This window comes from Mauremys reevesii, linkage group 5 (genome assembly GCF_016161935.1).
Source record: "Mauremys reevesii isolate NIE-2019 linkage group 5, ASM1616193v1, whole genome shotgun sequence".
Lineage (NCBI taxonomy): Eukaryota > Metazoa > Chordata > Testudines > Geoemydidae > Mauremys > Mauremys reevesii.
The window spans coordinates 71,761,671-71,781,065 of NC_052627.1; the positions used below are offsets into that span (position 1 = coordinate 71,761,671).

At 44.0% G+C, this 19,395-nt stretch overlaps 2 protein-coding genes across 6 annotated transcripts in view; one reads left to right on the top strand and one right to left on the bottom strand.

The window, feature by feature from the left end:
* GALNT7 (polypeptide N-acetylgalactosaminyltransferase 7) overlaps window positions 1-12,525 on the top strand; it is a 102,947-nt gene extending 90,422 nt beyond the window's left edge. For 4 of the 5 annotated variants that reach the window (XM_039541201.1, XM_039541200.1, XM_039541204.1 and 1 more), the window contains exons 10-12: window positions 6,403-6,501; window positions 7,796-7,924; window positions 10,703-12,525. In XM_039541201.1, coding sequence (XP_039397135.1) covers window positions 6,403-6,501; window positions 7,796-7,924; window positions 10,703-10,840 — 366 coding nt within the window. In that variant the 3' untranslated portion in view covers window positions 10,841-12,525. Of the gene's footprint in view, window positions 1-6,402; window positions 6,502-7,795; window positions 7,925-9,723; window positions 10,124-10,702 lie in introns of those variants that run through there. The other variant, XM_039541202.1, reaches the window with a different exon arrangement.
* A 4,173-nt stretch (window positions 12,526-16,698) lies between these two features.
* On the bottom strand, window positions 16,699-19,347 carry HMGB2 (high mobility group box 2). The gene is made up of 5 exons (XM_039539673.1): window positions 19,106-19,347; window positions 18,408-18,578; window positions 18,009-18,154; window positions 17,746-17,920; window positions 16,699-17,250 (listed from the first exon to the last, which is right to left on the bottom strand). The coding sequence occupies exons 2-5, from the start codon at window positions 18,555-18,557 to the stop codon at window positions 17,089-17,091; spliced, it is 633 nt and encodes a 210-aa protein (XP_039395607.1). The 5' UTR covers window positions 18,558-18,578; window positions 19,106-19,347; the 3' UTR covers window positions 16,699-17,088.
* Between the last annotated feature and the right edge of the window lie 48 nt (window positions 19,348-19,395).

Consider the following 19,395-nt stretch of genomic DNA (forward strand, 5'->3'; position numbering starts at 1 on the left):
CTTAAGTGAACAATGAGTGGAGCTATTAATTGGGGGAATGTCTCTGCCGGGCTCCAGCCTAGTTGGCATGTTTTACTCTTCTCAAGGCTAAAAGGCTAAGATCATAGAGGATCCTAAACCTTCAAGATGCTGTCCTAGAGAAGAGGGGGGATGAGTGGGCTGTCAGCAGCCATAGTGAGTCTCTGGCAGACAGACATGCAGCAGGCAGGCTGGCTCTCCAGAGATGGTAATAAACTGAACCCTACCCAAGCTATGAATAGAGAGAGTAATCTTAGGCAGACTAATATGCGTATGCAACATTTAGTTGTTCTAATCTAGGGGTCGGCAACCTTTCAGATGTGGTGTGCCGAGTCTTCATTTATTCACTCTGAATTAAGGTTTCACGTGCCAGTAATGCATTTTAACGTTTTTAGAAGGTCTCTTTCTATAAGTCTATAATATATAACTAAACTATTGTTGTATGTAAAGTAAAAACGGTTTTTAAAATGTTTAAGAAGCTTCATTTAAAATTAAATTAAAATACAGAGCTCCCTGGACCGGTGGCCAGGACCCAGGCAGCATGAGTGCCACTGAAAATCAGCTCACGTGCTGCCTTCGGCACACATGCCATAGGTTGCCTACCCCTGTTCTAACCCATTTTCTTAGATGCTGTGTTCCTTTTGGCAAATCATACTACTTTGTTTTGAATAAGCTACTTTCTGTGTCACATTAACTAGCTGCTGGTCACAGGTTTCCAGAGATAATGTGCTTACAAGTGCTAAACCCACTTGAGTCTGTCAGGTTGACCCATTCGGTAAATAGGGAGGCTGCAGGCCAGAGATCCAGTCTAAAAAGTGGCAGAACCATGTGGTTCCACCAAGAGGGAAGGAAGGTAGCAAAGCCTGTTTCATGGGGTGAATATGAGAGGGAGTTAGTGTTCTAAGGCACAACTTACCCAGTAACCATGACACTAAATAGCAGGTCTGGATAACACTTGACAGACAGGTATGAAAATACTGTATTTATAGAGTAATGAAAGGAGATAAAATGCAATAGTAAGTAACCAACTCATGATGTTTTAACACGTGTTTTTTTATTAGTTCCACATTTTTGTTGAGAATTCTTTTGTCTGTGTGTACTCTTCTTCATTGATGATTATAATCCCGAGTCCGCCTTTCAGAGTGAGAATGTATTTTGAGAAGAAACTTGGAATCACGATATGGTGTTCAGTGCTCTTCACTATTTTTGAAGTGGGGGCCATTTTGGCAAAAAAAAAAAACAACTTCAATGTGAGAGCCACATGGGGTGGGGCCGAGGGGTTTGGAGTGTGAGAGATGATCCAGGGTGGGGTGTGGGGGTGAGGGCTCTGGCTGGGGTTGAGGGCTCTAGGGTGGAGCTGGGGATGAGGGTTGAGATGCGAGGGTGAGGGGTTCAGGGTGCAGGAGGGGGCTCGGGCAGAGGGTTTGGATGCGGGGGTGAGGGGTGCAGGAGGGGGCTCGGGCAGAGGGCTGGGATGCGGGGGTGAGGGGTGCAGGAGGGGGCTCGGGCAGAGGGTTGGGATGCGGGGGTGAGGAGTGCAGGAGGGGGGTGAGGGCTCTGGCTGGGGGTGCAGGGATGAGGAGTTTGGGGTGCAGGCAGGCAGTACAGGAGCAATGGGGGAAGGGGCTCTCTATCCGCCCTGCCAGCAGCAGGGAGCTCTGGGGCCGAGGCCTACAGCAGCCCTGCAAGTCCCAACTTGCTCCCCTCCCTGGTTCCCACCCACCCCCTACCTCTCTCCTCTCCTCTCCTCTGCATGGCCCTTTAGAGCTGCTGCAGGGTTATTAATAGCCTGCTGTGCAGCTGCACAGCTTAGAGGGAACTTAGGGAGCCACACTTAGGGTCGATGGGAGCGGCCACTGGCTTGCGGGCCTTGCAATGAAGAACACTGGTGTATGTAGAAAAGGCATATCGGGAGACAATTATGCAGACTAATCAAGATATTTGCATTTGAATGTGACTTCGAAGACTGTTAAAATTACTGGGACATCACAGATTCAGCATTCTCATTTAACTGCAAGAAAAACGACTTGGCAGGGTTTAAATTCAGCGCATGATTTACAGGAATTGAATGCTTTTTCATAGACCATCCTAGCTGGGTTTTTACATACTCCTTTGTAGGATTCCCTGCTCAGCCAGGGAAATGTCTTGGCTTATGAAGATTGTTTATTAGTCCCCCAGAAGCTCTGCCTGGTCTCCCCTATGAGTATACTGAACCCACTTCTGCAGAACCTGGAGAGATAGTGAGTGTTGTAACTGGCAGAATAAGAAGCCCTGTGTTCCATTCTACTTCTTAGTCAATTGGCTAATCCATTAGATGTGCAAGGGAGTAGTTTAAAGAACTTCCTCTCCTATAGGTATGAAGGAACTATTTATGTGACCTCCAGAGAGCAGTGGTGGAGTACAGAGTTGTCCAGTGCACAACAGGCATGTTGGGAATCTGTCAGGGTCTATTATGAGGCCTTTGGAACTGGTTGTACAAAGTGCATGTGAAGATGGACAAACAGTCCTGCATCTGGGAGCCCAGGGAAACAAGACTATCTCCATCAAGGCAAATTCCTTGCCCAAGAGTTAATACAAAGCAGTAAGTTAGTTGATCAGCTTTAGAACTGTTCCGAAGTCCACCTAAGGTGGGGAAAATATGTCAACATCTAGCTCCTGACTGAGCTGTGAGAATCACTCTGATAGTGTCTGGGGAAAAAAGGCAGGGAGCATCCCTGAAAAAAGGAATTGAAGCCAGCAGCCCTGGGACTTGGATGAAGTGACAGGGAAGCTTGAAGTAGTGTGGCATGAATCAGAGTGCTATGTCCTCAGGCTTCTCTGAAATGTTTTTGATCTCTCTTAAACAATGGCCAGCAGTCATTACACAGTGTTTACAGGATTTTAATGCTCCTTTGTTGCACTCTTAATAACATTGCCACAGTTGTATTTCTGGATGGCCAAAACGTTTTTGACTCTACTATTTGGATACAAAGTTCTTTCCAGTCCTATTTTTCTCATATTTAAAGGATTCCTTCACTAAGTGGATGGCTGCTTTTTATTGTAGCTTCTTGGGTTAGTGTTCATGTCAATCCTCCACTAATTTCCATCTGTTTAAAACACTCTAACTTGCAGGTAGGTTCTCCCTCCTTGTTTGCTTCTTAGTGGAATCACTAGACTAGAATGCTGGTGAACAACCATGTCACTGATGTAATTAGTCATTGGCTGTGTGTGTGTGTGTTTTCTCTGCGTGCTGCATTGGCTCTGGCCAGATAGCCTGTACATTAGGCTCCGATCGAACTGCTCAATAAGACCACAAGACTTGGTTTAGTAGCGAAGACACCCGGCCAGGTTTATTGTTGATGAAGCACGGTCCTAGCTCTCCGCACCAATGTCTAGTTATGCTAGCACACGGGAATGCGGGTGGGGGGGGAACGCGGCCAGGGAGGGTCGGGCGGGGACCCGGGGACGGGGGGGGCCAGGTGGCCGGGCAGGGTCGCGGCCGGGGAGGCGGGGCACACGCCCCTCCGCCCCCAGTTTCCTACCTCAGCGTTGTCTTCCCGGGCCGGGGAAGCCGGCTTACTTCTCAGCCCTCCCAGGCTTCCCGCCCGAACAGCTGATTCGCGGGAAGCCGTGGGGGAGGAGAAGCAAGGAGGAGCTGCATGGCAGGAGGTGGAGGCAGAATTTGCAACGGTTCGCGCGAACCGTTTGCTAAAATTAGACGCCGGACAGAGAACTTTAGCATCCGGTTCTCTGTCCGGCATCTAATTTTAGCAAACGGTTTGCGCGAACCGTTGCGAACCGTCTGCAGCTCACCCCTGCCTGTAACAATGGACCAGCTCAGTGAATGGCGGGATTCTCGATTTCCCTCCCGAGGCCAGTCAAAGACACTCCCGCTGAGACTCCTCTTTATACAAACAAGTTACATATTGCCCCTGTGACATGTTTAGTTACCACCCTTTTACCTTGTACATGTTGGGCTTATCAATCAAAACATCTCTATTAATCACCCTGTTATCCTGACCTTATCTTTAAGGGGGGGGTCAGTGTGTCCTTGTATCATCTTTGGGGAGCGTGTGTCATACTTGGTATTGGGGTGTTCTGGTACCACCCTTCTGGAAGGTATTTACATGAGTGTCCTGTGCCTAGTACTTCTCAAGAATGTGTATATTTTTGCAGTACCAGGCCTATTCTTGCCAGGCTCTGTGAACCTGCAAGCAGGCATGTTTTATAACAGGACCTGACTTCTGCTCACAGCCTGACTTTTGCTAACTTTGCTTTATATTAGCAAGGCTTGACCACTGCTTTAGTTCTGGCCTTTTATACAAGGACTCATGACACAGGCTCTCTCTTTCTACTACGACTGGGTTATATTTAACTGGAAACTTCATTAATCACTGCTGTTCATGACTGTACAGATCCTAAACTGTATCTGTTTGGGAAGACAGCTGTGATAAATACCCATAGATTCATAGAATTTAGGACCAGATCACTATAGGCTACTGGCCAGTCCTCTCAGCCCAGGAAGGAGTGACACCATATCCAGAATCTGGTTCAGACCCTCTTCTCAGGTCTTCAGTTTTATTTCTTCCACATAAAATTAGTGCAGCACATTGAGCACCCCTTCCCCGCCCTAACCTGGGGTGTTCTGTAGGGACTTATCTATTCACCAGGGGCGGCTCTAGCTTTTTGGCCGCCCCAAGCAGTCATGCGCGGGAGGCGCCCCGGAGCCGCGGGAGCAGCGGACCTCCCGCGGGCATGACTGCTGGTCCCGCGTGGCCCGGCTGGACCTCCCGCAGCTGCGGGCGGCTCGCGGGTCCGGCGGCTCCGCTTGAGCTGCCGCAGTCATGCCTGCGGCAGGTCGACCGGAGCCCGGGATAAGCGGACCTGCCGGAGGCATGACTGCAGCGACTGCCCGGGTCCCGCAGCTCCGCTTGAGCTGCCGCAGTCATGCCTGCGGGAGGTCCAGCCGAGCCGCGGGACGAGCGCCCCCTCCGCAGTCATGCCTGCGGCAGGTCCAGTCGTCCCGGGGCTCCGGTGGACCTCCCGCAGGCATGACTGCGGCAGGACCGCCGGCCCAGCCCGCTGCCCCCTAGATGTTGCCGCCCTAGGCACCAGCTTGTTTTGCTGGTGCCTAGAGCCGCCCCTGCTATTCACTACAGGTTTCCATTCTACAGGCCACTTGCCTGACAACCATACCCTGCTTCCTCCTACAGGAGTCAAATTACTTACTGGTAGCTCTGGCTCTCCTTCCTGTTACTGCCTTCAGGCTCTTGGCAGCTCTGTTCCAGCTGAGTCACTTTCTGGCTTTTAATAATCACCTGATCCTTTGCTGATATGTTTCAGCTCAGCTACCTCCCAGAGCTCATATGTGAAACTAGGCCCAACTCCTATAAAAGGGATTTTTTGGCCATTCATCCTGTGACAATTAACTAGTCGAACTATATGTATGTGATAGGCTCTTACGGTTCACCCAGTTACCCTTGCATTTAGCTCAATAACTTGTTTGACTACAGCATACTTTCCAGACAGGCATCCAGTCTTGATTTGAAGATCTCAAAAGAGACATTTTTTTTCCAATGGTTAATCACCTTCACTGTTTGTTTGGTTCCTCCCACCCCCTTATTTTCCCATTTGTATATGTCTGACTTTAGCTGCCAATCAGTAATCATTTAGTACTCGATATTTCTCTCCCCTCACCCCCACCCATGGTACTTATATACTGTATCAAATAAGCTCTCAGTTTTCTTTTTGACTGAGCTCTTTAAGTCTCTCAATGTGTAAGGCTTTTTCTCCATACCTCAAATCATTTTTGTGGTTCTTTTCACAATCTTTTTTAAAATGTGGACACCAGAATTCTACAATGTTGAAGCTTTATCATAGTAATTTTCTGACATTCAGGTCAAGCTCCATTTCATTTTAAGTCTGAACAAAACAACCACCTATCTCATCCCTCAGATCCTCTCCTAGGTGGGAAGCCCGATCAACCCTAATTGCAAGCCCCTGCTGCACACCATTCAGGAACATGTAAAGAATTGAACATCCTTTCATGGGGGATTAACTGCATAAGAAAGCAGGCCTACATCTGAAAGAGCCTCTGTTCTGTATGAATATGGTAAATTTGAAATCAAACTTCCATACAGTATATTCACTAGCATATTTATGTCTATCTCACAATAGCTCTCAAATTAGTATGGACATTTGGATTCATAAAACTTTCTCCTGAGAATTTAACATCCTTATCTCATTTGATTCAAATTTCTTGCAGTCTTGCTTCAAATATCCATGTATATTATTCGTTGGAAGACGATGAGTAGGATATTTCTTAACTTCTTTGCACTAGAGATCATATTTTCCCAAAGTCTAAACTAAAGTGGAAAAAGCCCTTTTCTCCTTCTACCCCCACAGATCAGAGGCTTTGAAACTGCTTACTGCATAGATAGCATGGGGCACACCAATGGCGGTTTTGTAGAACTTGGACCATGCCACAGAATGGGAGGTAATCAGGTAAGTAACCCTGAGGCAAGACATTTGAAAGAGACACTTGATGCAATGAATAATCATAAAGCTGTTCTCTGATAAAGTCCCTAAAACTACTGTGGATACCAAAAAGTAGATTAAATGTGGGGGAAAAGTTGTGGACTGTGCCAGCTTTTATGGGTGGGAATTTGGGATTTGTTTCCAAATCACTGTGGTGCCTTAGTTACTACTTTTCAGAATTGTGATACAGGTGTGCAATGCACTGATGCACTAAATGGCTTTCCACTACCAGAAACAAGGAATCAAATACAAATTAATTCATAAGTGAAACTGAGTTAAATTGGAAAAAGCTTAGTTCCTAACAGATAATTGTAATAAGACTATTGCACAATTTGGCCCAAGTCTTCACAATTTTGCCATCTCACCACCACAAGGACAAACCTACTTCAGGCAGTCAGGTAGCTTTATCTTCTTGAATTTGATACTTAAAATTTTGAAAGTCTGTAAACTGAAAAATGGCTCAAAGCAGAATGAAGAGATTAACAAAAAAAAATCTTTTCTCTCTCTCTCTCTCGATAGATAGATAGATATAGGACTTAATCCTATGCAGTCATACAGGATGGTGTCCCTGTTAAAAAATCATATTCAGTTGGCTCTTAATGTAAAAATGTCACTGTTGTAGCTGTAGTTTAAAATATAATGCAGTACCGTGTGAAAATACATTTTCAGCATACAGTACTCTAGAAAGCCTATGAAAAAATCATTCTTTTTCAGTCTAGAATCTTACCTTAATTAAATGCCAATCTAAGAAGTAGCAGAAATTATCTGTTTGTATTTCAATTTGGTAGTTTTTCCTCTGGCCCAGTGCTCTGTAGTTCTTAAATCTATTATTGTCTTCATTTGAAAATACTGGTGAGGACAAAAGTTCACTGGTTTCCAGCTCTTTGAAAGACAGTGATTATATAGCCATCAACCTGCCGATGATTTATCCAGCTGTTCTCAGGAGCCTCTCCGATTAAAATCTTTTGCATTTATCCCCTGTGTTCTTAACTTAATTTAGTAGTTGTATATATTTAGTTTTCTGAGCTCAGAAAGAAGGTACTTCGTATGCTAAGTCTGATAGTGGAAAGCTAATATATTGCATCACCTAAAATAAATCAGCCCCATTTAAGCAAAGGTAGGTGTGATGATAATTTCAAAAGAATATTCCAGATGATGTAAATTAATTGTTACAGTATTGCTTCTAAAATTTCAGTTACCTTATAAAGTTCACCCTTTGTGTTTACAGTAACAAAAAGGTGCCTCAATATTTTTCTTTTAGCTTTTTCGAATAAATGAAGCTAATCAACTAATGCAGTATGACCAGTGTTTGACTAAAGGACCTGATGGATCAAAAGTTATGATTACGCACTGTAATCTAAATGAATACAAGGAATGGCAATACTTCAAGGTATGTGACAGCATATGGTGCAAGGATAGATGATTTCTTAAGACTTTTTTTACACCCCATTTTGTTAAGACTTTTTATTGTGCATACATCTGGAAATAAAGCTGTAGGACAAGATTCAGTGAACTTGGTGTGGCAAAATGTAAATTTCACTTTCCTGTACCAGGCTCTCCTCTTGCTTTATGGGAGGAATTCACTCTGAGGGAAGATGGGTTTTGTTGGCACTACCCACCCTCTCCCAGGATTTCCACTGCAGAAAAGCAGCTTTAAATTCCACCAGGAGAGCTGCTGCCAAGGAAGGAGGAGAAAAATTGTTCTCCTTAACCTCTGAGGCTAGGACAAGAAGCAATGGGCTTAAATTGCAGCAAGGGTGGTTTCAGTTAGACATTAGGAAAAACTTCCTAACTGTTAGTGTGGTTAAATACTGGAATAAATTGCCTAGGTAGGGTGTGGAATCTCCATCATTGGAGATTTTAAGAGTAGGTTAGACAAACACCTCTCAGGGATGATTTAGATAATACTTAGTCCTGCCATGAGTACAGGGGACTGGATTAAATGACCCCTCAAGGTCCCTTCCAGTCCTATGATTCTATGGGTATGTGCTGAATCAGCACATTCCCGCTGCCCCCTTTTTGGCACTGTGGTGGCGTGCACACCCCAATGAAGGTTGCAACAGCTTTTGCTCACAGCAACCTTTCTACTAATGCCCTTCCCTTCCCACCAAGAGAGTCCAGCACAATGTCTGTACTGCCAGAAGCTGGAAGAGATGCTAGGGTGAATTTAGCAGCTCGAATAATGTAACTTGATTACGTTGCATATCTATACTGAAATAGTGCTCCATTTAAATTACATTTTTCAGCAGTACTGAGAGAGGGGAGGGGAAGTACAGCAATGCTAGTTCTATTTCTGCTAAATTTAGTAATTTATATGTGTTGTCCTATGTCTTGTTCAGCATTCGGTTTTGTTCTTTTGAGTTAGCTACCTATTCTCTCAGTAAATATTGTCTCGTGTTTTCTAAATGATGCGTGTGGCCACTGTGTGATGCTGTTGTGAAAGATCTGAATTTTTAAATCAAGTATTTGATTTCATAGCTTGTAACAGCTATTAAGTAAATATGTATTTTGGAATAGGTACTAACTTTGAAAACATTTTTATCCTACTTCTCTATTATATTTAATGAGTCAGCTTACACTTTTGTTCCAGTAAAAAGAGATGAAGTTAGAATACACTAATAAGGAAATTTGGCTTTAAATACGTGCGCACGCACACACACCTCAATTATGTATTTGAGGGCATAATGTGTTCTAACAGGGTTGAATGCCAGATTGCTATTACCCAGTTGTTTTCTGAATCATTACCATCTAGCTGCTTGTGCATTTATTAATTCACTCATTAGTCTGTTGGTATCTGGATTCTATTTGCCTGAAGCAGCTAGATTCTTTGTTAAGCATTATGTGGTGAAAGTCCATTTGCCTTCCACTGACACGCAAGTTTTTGTAATATTTGCATACAGCTGTGAAGTCCTGAATAACAAAAAACTGTTTGTATGGAGCTAAAAAGCTGGGAAGAGACAGACAAGATCATTAAATCCCAGGAATGTAGATAAAAAGCAATACCCACTGTTTTGGTGTCTACTTTGTTCTGTAGTGTATATGTACAACTTGTTTGGTCTCCACCAATTCTAATGTGGCCCAGCATGTTACTTGCCACTTCATTAGGTTTTGTTTTTACACAAGTTGAATCCCTTTCCACAGTAGCTGTGCCAATTGTGCAATTGTTTGCTTCAATGTTTCTGTTACTAGAAGTTAGAAGAGCGTGGCCCAGTAGGCACAGCACAGAATGTGGACCAAAACATTGGTTTATTTCCAAATAAATATGATAAAAGACTATCAAAGGTGGGTAAGCAAACAAACACTGGAAACTTGGGGCACTTGTGAGACAGATTTTCAGTGTTTAATTACTGTGTAACCCATTTTAAAAATATATTCTCACTGATGGGGGTGGACTGGGGGAAGATAACAGTTATAACCAGTACAAGAAATGTGATGCCCAGTGCAGACGTGAACAGCAACATTTTTTGAGGGGTGTTTCAGTGTCGGTCAAACTGTCACAAGATTTGTCCTACTCTAGTGAATCAGTTATGTGACTATAGGGATTCAGTAGCAGTGCTCCTATAGGCCACTCAGGTATCCCAGAGAGAGAGTATAGCCAGATCTGGTCAGAATATTCCCTTTGTCTTTTGCTGACTTGTTGATTTGGGGGACAATGGCTATGTCATAACCCCACTTCTCCCTGCTACCATTGGAAAAAGAAAATGTGGGAGAAGAGCTGAGGCAAATCATCGCTTTCACCCCAAATATTTGCATTGCTCTAATGTTGGCATTATGGTTATAACTTTAGGTGAAGCATAAACAGCCGGATTAGATAGCAATCCTAAAAAGGAAAGGTCTTGTTTTCAAGCATTTGTCTTAAAAAAAAAAAAAAAAAAAAAAAATCTAGGCTAGACAATTTTTTTTACTAAACATAGTTTAGGATCAGTTATGCAGAAGTAGCCTGTTTCCTGTGAGGAATAACTGTGGGTTTTTAAAACAGACCAAGTGCCTCTGTTTACCTTTTTATAATGTAACATTTCAAGATGTGAAAATATAGGCCTAATAAGTGATAAAATTATTAATGTAGAAATGAGACTTTCACAGGGACCCTGGGTAATTTGTTTTTAAACAGCTACACATATTAGATGGGGAAGATTTTAAATCTATTTTTGATTGTTTTGTTTTCCAGAATCTACATAGATTTACCCATATTCCTTCAGGGAAGTGCTTAGATCGCTCAGAGGTCTTACACCAAGTCTTTATCACTGAATGTGACTCCAGTAAAGCAACACAAAAATGGGAAATGAACAACATTCTTAGTGTATAGACAAAACAAACAAAAACCTGGCCTACTGAAACATTAATTTGTACAGGACTGAAAATAACCTGAAAACTGCTGCAACTATTAACTTTGTACAGCTGCAAGCCTGAAATCTCCTGATTTGGATGAAGGACATAGATGAACTGTGATTTTACAATAACATTATCATCTGCAGTTAATGTTTACAAAACTGCTTTTACCTTAAACTTTGTAGATGTTTACATCTTTTTGTTTTAAGATGTTGGGGGTTTAATGTGCTCTTAGCTATGTTTTATAGGAACAAAGTTAAAGGCACTGTGGTCTTCTTTGGGATTTCACTCAGGGGTCTGAAGGCAGTTTTTTTACACACACTTGAAAAGGTTGGAGTAACCAGACTTTCATATAATGTGGTGATTATCAACCTGTTGTATCTTTTTATTTTATTTTACATCCTACCAAGCACTGCCACGGGTTATTAGCCAGAGTGGCCTTCTTTCACAGTCATGCTGCTTTTTTGGAAAGGTAGATTTCAACATTAGTGCCTCTTTCATTTCTTTATATATTTTACAAGAAAAACATTTGATGGAATGTATAGTATGGATATGTTGATAAGTCATATTGACAAGGATTAATTGTACCACCCACGTAATTACTGAAGACAAGTTTGTTTTGCTAATGTGATTTCTGTATTTACTACATACTGGTAAGGCAAATAAAGGTACAGACCACACCAGAAATGCTGTAGGGGGTCCCAAAAATATTGCAAAATGTCCCTTTTGCAGCTAGGTGCTGTAATTTCACTGGAACTTTGTGAGCTGAACCAGGTATGCTGAGTAGCACTTGGATGCACCTGGTATATTAGGCTTTGTCTACACTAGCACTTTTGTTGGTCCAGTGAGTGAAAAAAATCCCTCCCCGGCTTACATAAGTTTCACCAACAAAAGTTGAGCCCACCTCACAGGATCAGACCCTGAAAGTATTTGTTTTAGAACCAAATTTTGCCCTCAAATGCAGATTAGCGTTGCATGTAACGTCCATTGAAGTTAGAAAGGGTTATGTGTCATATCTAAAGGCAGAATTTGACCTTTATAACGCTATCTATCTATGCATATTTTGGCAATGATTTGGGGATCTCCTCTGGCTTCTTTAAACTTCTCAGCTGTCCTTTTAAAAGTGTGAAAAATAGAATTAGAAAATAAAGGAGGGGAGAAACTGGAAAAAGGAGAATAAGAGTATAGGTAACTTTATTATTTGTGTGTATGAAAACTGACTCCATTTTTTGTGTTGGGTAGATTAATCATGTTACTATGCATTAGTGAAAGAAAGGTGGCATATAAATTGTGCAGGTGTGTATTTTAAATGGGTATTTTGTGCAATTCATTAAAAGATACTGTATGTGCATATGAATCTGTATCTGAAACTGCAAACTACAAAACATGAGAACATCAGAAGCTGTTGCTGTAATGACTTTTCCTATTGTAGCCTGCTTGGGGGAAAAAAATGTCCCATATCTTGCATTGTAAACTGATGATAATATCACTATGCATTTCTACACATTTTATAAATTTGGTTTATGCAGATTTTGATACACTGTATGTTTCTGTAGAAATTGTATAAAAAGTTTTATTAGGGATAAAATTCGGGGAGCCGATGTGCATCTTAATGCTGGATTGCGTGTTTTCTAGGTGAGGAAAATAAAACAAATATTTTAACTTGTGGGTTTGCTATACTTTTATTGTCCAAAGCACTTGCAACCTCTCCCAGCTTGATATCGTCCACAAACTTTATAAGTGTATTCTCTATGCCATTATCTAAATCATTGATGAAGATATTGAACAGAACGGCTATTCAACCTGAGCCAGGCCAAATCCGAGACTCGCACCCTAATCACTGGCCCCTTCCATCCACTGCCTTAGCCCAGTCGGCTATGCTGTCACTTGAATTTCTGAACTACAATGTAAAACGTTGTTCCCCAGAATTAAACAGTAGTATGTATTCACTTACACCAGCCATGGAAATGTACCTGGTGTTAATAACATTACATTACCAAGATAGTTCTTCTTTTTTTAATAAGCTCACCTTCTTCTGTTTGTGTAGGAATATAGCTACTGGATTTTAAGGGGAGGAGGATGCAGGATTTAGTCCTAAACTTGCCACATCACAATACTAAATCTTCAGTATTTTTTCCTCAACAAAGTACAGTAACTCCTCGTTTAATGTTGTAGTTATGTTCCTGAAAAACTTGACTTTAAGTGAAACCATGTTAAATGAATCCAATTGCCCCATAAAAATTAATGTAAATGGGGGGGTTAGGTTCCAGGGAAATTTTTTTCACCGGACAAAAGACATATATATAATATACACATAGTATAGGTTTTAAACAAACAATTTAATACTGGTACACAGCGATGATGATTGTGAGGCTTGGTTGAGGTGATTAAGTCAGAGGGTAGGATATTTCCCAGGGAGTGCCTTAGTGTTGAATGATGAACTAGCAGTTGGCTGAGCCCTCAAGGATTAACTCGTTGTTAATGTAGCCTCACACTCTACAAGGCAGCACGAATGGAGGGGAGAGGAGAGCATGGCAGAAAGAGGCACGCACTGTGTGAGAGAGAGATGCACATTGCCCCTTTAAGTACGCTGATCCCACTCTAAGTACACTGCCTTGTTAAGTAGATCCGCAAGCTGAAATGGCAGCTGCTGCCAGGAAGCTCCCGCGTCCCCCATGCTCTATGGAAGATGGGGTAAATGGGGTGCAGGGGGACATCCTGACATTAGCCCCCTCCTCCCCCACAGATTAAGCAGGAGGCTCAGGGGAGCAGCTCCAAGGCAGAGGGCAGGAGCAACACATGGCAGTGGGGGGAGGGACAGCTGAACTGCTGGCAATTGCACAGGGAAATTAGGGGAGCGGAGAGCTGATGGGGGGGGGGGCTGCCAGTCCAAAGCCCCCACCAGCGGGCTGCTCTTCCTGCAAGCAGTGGATAAAGCAGGCAGCTGCCAAATGACATAAGGGAGCATTGCAGAACTTTAAATGAGCATGTTCCCAAATTGATCAGAAACGTAACAACAAAACAATGTTAACCAGGACAACTTTAAGTGAGGAGTTACTGTATGTACTTGATGAGACTGCTGCTATAGTGCTCAGTTGTGGTGTTACCTACACATCTTTTCCAGTAGCTAACGGTATGCCTCCATGTAAAATGGTTACTGTTATGACTAGTTCCCTCACTGGGCTGAGATTATTCCACTTATAACATATTAGCCATCATTTCCATTTTTGGACAGTAGTGTCACCAAGGTTGATGTGCTTGTACAAACGTGGCATTTTACAAGTTGTCAAATGGAGAGTGGGGAGGGGGACAGAGTAAAAAGAATTTGCCCTAATTTAGGGGGACAGGATGATTTTTACCACTCCCCCCAAAAACACTACCAATTTCAGACTGTAGCTACAGTAAATGTCTTTTATAAGTCTAACATCCCTCCTAGATGATTTGATTCTTATAAGCAGAGTATATTTAGACTATAAGAATGATTCTTGTCTGTTTTGATCACTATATGCCCTTGATTCTTACAGCAATGATTCTTCTAAATGGGAGTGCACTGTAAGAGTGTCCATAGTTAACTGTACTGCAGCTATGCTATGAAGCGTCTAGGCACCTATGTTGATTAGGGCTTAAGTGGGTTAGTTGCCTGGAGAATTAAAGGTTTTAGAGCAGGGGTGGGCAAACTTTTTAGCCTGATGGCAGCATCTGGGTATGAAAATTGTAGGGCGGGCATGAATGCCTGGTGGGGGAGAGGGACTCTGTGGGGCTCTACAGGGGCAGTACCTGAGACTCCTAGGGGCCCTGCCAGCAGTGACTCAAAGAGGGGGCATACCAGGCACTGGCATGGGCAGTGGCACCCTATCTGAGACTGGTGCGGCCTCAGGGTGGTTTCAAGGCTCTTGAGGGTCAGGCTGTTGGAGACTGGGTGGGGATTAGGAGCTCTGCCACATGGGGAGGCCATGCCTGCTGCATAGGGATGGGGTTCCAATCCCAGAAACAGCACAGTGAAGTCACACCTGTGCAGTGTGGCTCTCTCTGCATGCCAAAAGATGGTGCTCATCAATGAAACTGAGAGTTGGGGGGTGGGGACTGGGGATCACTGGGTGGCTGGAGCAGGGCAAGAGCCCAGTTTCACTCCCCAGCAGGAACTCGAGGGCCAGATAAAAGCATCTGACAGGCCAGACGCAGTCCATGGGCCATAGTTTGCCCACCCCTGCTTTAGACCATGGGCTCTCAACCTTCACTCACATCCATTTGCATTTTTTAAAAAAAATGTGGCTCCTACCTACCTCTCCCCTTTAACAAAATGAGACTTTCCAATGTAATCTTGATGGAACTGAGTCTGTTAATACAGAATCCCATTTATTGGAATCAGTGTTTTAAATAATTGTTTTCAGGGCCATATACTGCAATTTCAGCATTGAACACTAGTGGGCAATCCCATGCAACAGGTTGCATTACCACTTACTGAGATTTGCCCCAGCCGCTCCCAGCCAGACTACCTTTCAGTGGCATTGGAACCACAAGCGCCCGGTCACACTGCCACTCACTGAAATTTAGCCTATCTGTCCCACTGTCTAATAAAGGGGTGCCTGCACCAAATTTCAGTGGGGTCCTCCTAACTGTGGCTTGGGACCCCAATGTGGGTCATGATCCCATTTTAATGGGGTCACCAAAGGTGGTGTTTGCCCTGGGCCCCAGCAAGTTGGAAGCCCAAGCCCTACCACCAAGGGCTAAGGTTACATGGTCTCTGCCTGTAGGGGTCTTCAGTCCCTCATGGAGTTGTGTAATTTTTGTCAGAGGGCCACGAGGCAACAAAGTTTGAGAACTGCTGACCTAATGCATAGGGTCACCTACAAGCCCTCTTGGATACTGGAGAACTAGAATCCTAAAACAGATATTAAGGTATATGCTTTAAAAAGGTTTCTGAGTCTATGTAGACAGACAGGAGGATCAAGGACCTGATTATTTAAAGCAGAGTCCCATTTGTTTGAATCAGTGTATTAACAGCTCCATCAAAATTACTTTGTAAAATTCCCTTTTGTTAAGGGGAAGGGATCAGATCACCAGTTAAGCACTAGTATAGTCAAACTATATAAGTGAAAGCATAGAGATAGAGAGTTTAAGATTGTGTACAGAAGCAAAATTGTAAGTCAAAGCTGTTATCATTGTACCTATTGGCAGCTACAGAACATCTTTAGACAAAGCTTTAGGACCCGACCTCAATCCTTCCTTTAAAAGGTGGCAGTGTAGCTGGAGTCTGCATCACCAATACACCACCTCTCCTATGCTAGCAGAATTCACTGTTAATGTAATTTAATGGTATTGGTTAAGGAGGGCCTATTTCAAAGTGATTTAAAAAAATCATAAATCCTCATTAACAAGGACGCATGTTAACTTTAAAGCTATGTCTTCACCAGAAAAAGGTTTTTATCTTATCTTAAAAATATATATTTTGGCAGCGAAGACACCCTTTGGCAACAAAATATTTACCAACCTCCAGTCAGGGATTTTACTTAGCCAAAGTTGTTAACTTATAAATAGAAACAGAATAGGGAAGCCAGTTTCAAGCAAGCAATGATGTAAGATGTAATCAACTCACGTGAGAAAAATCTGAATTCTAGTCATGCCACTTACTAGCATTTCAGAAGTATCCACAATCACTATTTAGAATCAGGGCCCCATTATTATAATGTATTTAGATTTGGCAGTCCTACCCCAAAAAGAGCTTACAAGTAAAGAAAGTTTAAAGTGTCAAATTATAAATACCTAAGTGTATCCATTTATTGCTTTATGATCATAGAGTATTTTAGAAGATGCTCCAAGACAGTAACAGCAGAACACAGTAATGTACATCATTTTATTACAAAATTGTTAAAAAAGTAATACAATGCAATATTCTACAAAATATAAGATCAGCTATTTTCCTACTTCCTATGTTTTACTCTGCTAAAAACATCAGACTATCAGTCACTGAATTTTAAAGAAACCATTAAATATGCAAAAACATTCCACAACATCCGTTTTTTGTTTTTAAGAACCTAACTGTAGCGGCCCTCAGCTACTACTTACATTAAAAAATATAGGTCTCCCTACAAAGAATCACATTACCTATACACAATTCTGTACAGTTTTTTTTTTATACTGAAGCTAACAATGAGCTGCACTTGAGTTCACATTCTTAGCAAAATATTGGACTTCGAGCACAAATCTTTACAGCAGAATATCCATTTACTCTTCATCTTCATCATCCTCCTCTTCATCTTCCTCCTCCTCTTCATCATCCTCATCTTCATCCTCTTCAGGTTCTGCCTTCTTCTTAGATCCTGTGGGCCTACCAGGACCTTTCTTTCCTGCATCACTCTTGCCTTTGGCACGGTATGCTGCAACATCCTGAAAGAGTGATGCCATTAAGTTTCAAGTAATGAATTACATCCCTGTAAATCCTGAGACTAACATTAATTTAACAATTGTTTGCATTATACAACATACGGATTAGATGCTTTAAGAGAAAGGGTCTCAACCTGGTACTTATGACCCACCCCTAAGGAATCCCCAGATCAGATTTCAGGGGCTTATGGCCTTCCTGCTTTTTCTGTCCTATTTTAAGATGCAACTTTGGTATGGAGCAGACTGAGAATCACTGCAATATCTGGCCTGAATATTTTTACATTGGTGTGTTTTCCAACACAATAAGGCCTTGTCTAACTCATCTCTATAGAAATTGAATGTTCTTCAGTTTTCCGTCACATTGTGTAGTCTATTCAGGATTGTGAGGCAGCGATGAGTTTTTTCCCTTGTGTAAAGCACAGAGTATGCCACCACTATTTCATTTATAACTGCTCAAACTTTGGACCACATATACATTCTTGGATGTTTTCACTGTACCTTTTCATATTTCTCCTTTAGTTTTGCTGCCTTCTGTTCAAATGGCTGTTTATCTTTGGCTGACTGCTCAGACCACATTTCACCTAGTTTTTTTGCAGTATCCCCAATAGACAAGCCAGGATGGTCACTTTTGATCTTTGGACGATGTTCAGAACAAAAGAGAAAGAACGCAGATCTGATCAGGGAGAAAGAAAGAAAAATAAAAGGTGTCACACTGACCAAAACTGAAAATATACTTTTCATTCCAGGATGAAGACACTTACGGTGGCCTTTTAGGAGCATTGGGATCCTTTTTCTTTCCCTTCTTCTCGCCTTTAGGAGGAATATAATTTTTCATCTCTCTGTCATAACGAGCTTTATCTCCTTTCGCCAGATCTTCAAACTTTGATTTTTCTTTTGCAGACATTGTCTGCAGACACATTGCAAAAAGAGGCGTTAGATCAGCTAAAAGGCCTGGTGACTCATTAACAGCTAACAGCAGCTGCACCCGAGGATCCTTTTCTTTCCCATAAACCCATGAAACAGGCTGACGAGGCGGTGGGGGAGGGGAGTCACGATTCCCAGACACGAGACCCCGCACCGTTCTCCACTGAGCTAGCAGGGAAGCCCCGCCCGCCCCGAGGTGCGGCCTGGCCGGTGGGCGGGCCCGGGCCCTCTCTCACCTTCCATCTCTCCGAGCACTTCCGGGAAAACTCGGCGAAGTTGACCGAGGAGTCCGGGTGCTTCTTCTTGTGCTCCTCGCGGCAGGTCTGCACGAAGTACGCGTACGAGGACATCTTGCCCCGCGGCTTGTTGGGGTCGCCTTTGCCCATGGCGGGAGCGGTCACGGGGCCCTTGGGGAGGAGAGGCGGAGTGAGCAAAGGGACGGCGGCGCTTGCGGGGCTGCGGCTGAGGCCACTCCCGCCTATCCCCTAGCGGCGGCTTCCCGCCTAACCATCCCCCGGGCCCGGGCCCGACCCCTCCCTCTCCCGAGGAGCCAAGCGGCCTCCGACTCCGAGTAAACTTCCACGGGGCGGGGCGGCGCAGCGCGGCCTCCCCGGGCCCAACAGGCGCCTCCACCGCACCAGCGGCCCCGGCGAAACCACCCCCCCCTCCTGAAATGCGCCCGCGCTCTCCCGATGGCACCGCGCCCCCTCCCCGCGCCCCAATCCGCGGACGCGGTCCTGCCCAGCCGGCCTGGAGAGTCAAGAAGCCCCCACAAACCACCGCCCCCGCCGCGGGGCCGACCACCCACTGCGCCCGGGAGCTGCCGCCGCGCCCCACCCCACGGCTGGTCCCGTCCTGACTCCCACTGGCACCGTCACCAGCACGGAGCGGCGCGGACACTCCTCAGGGCAGGCTGCAATTGTTGGGGCCTTGCCTGGTGCGGTGAGAGGTGGCGGCTGCGGGGTGTCGGGCTCTGGTGCTGGGATCTGCTCCGTCTGCCACAGCCAAATGGTTTCTCTCCGACGCACTTACAGCCTCTTGTTTTCCACAGTCCTGCCCGGCACAGCAACTTGACCCACAGCACCTACGGTCCCGCCTATCTCGTCATCCGATTGGCTATCACACCCCTTCGAACCGCACACGGTCACGCCCCTAGGTTTGCAAGTACAATGGATTGGTTCCTAGCTCTCTTTACGTCATCCCAAGAGCAGCGCTTAAGTTAGG

What these genes read in the sequence shown, in the direction of transcription:
- HMGB2 (XM_039539673.1), bottom strand. Translation starts at nt 18,557, where the DNA reads ATGGGCAAAGGCGACCCCAACAAGCCGCGGGGCAAGATGTCCTCGTAC. An exon ending in AATGCTCCTAAAAGGCCACC is followed by an intron (nt 17,921 to 18,008) that starts GTAAGTGTCTTC and finishes CTCCCTGATCAG; the next exon opens with ATCTGCGTTCTTTCTCTTTT. An exon ending in TAAAGGAGAAATATGAAAAG is followed by an intron (nt 17,251 to 17,745) that starts GTACAGTGAAAA and finishes TCACTCTTTCAG; the next exon opens with GATGTTGCAGCATACCGTGC.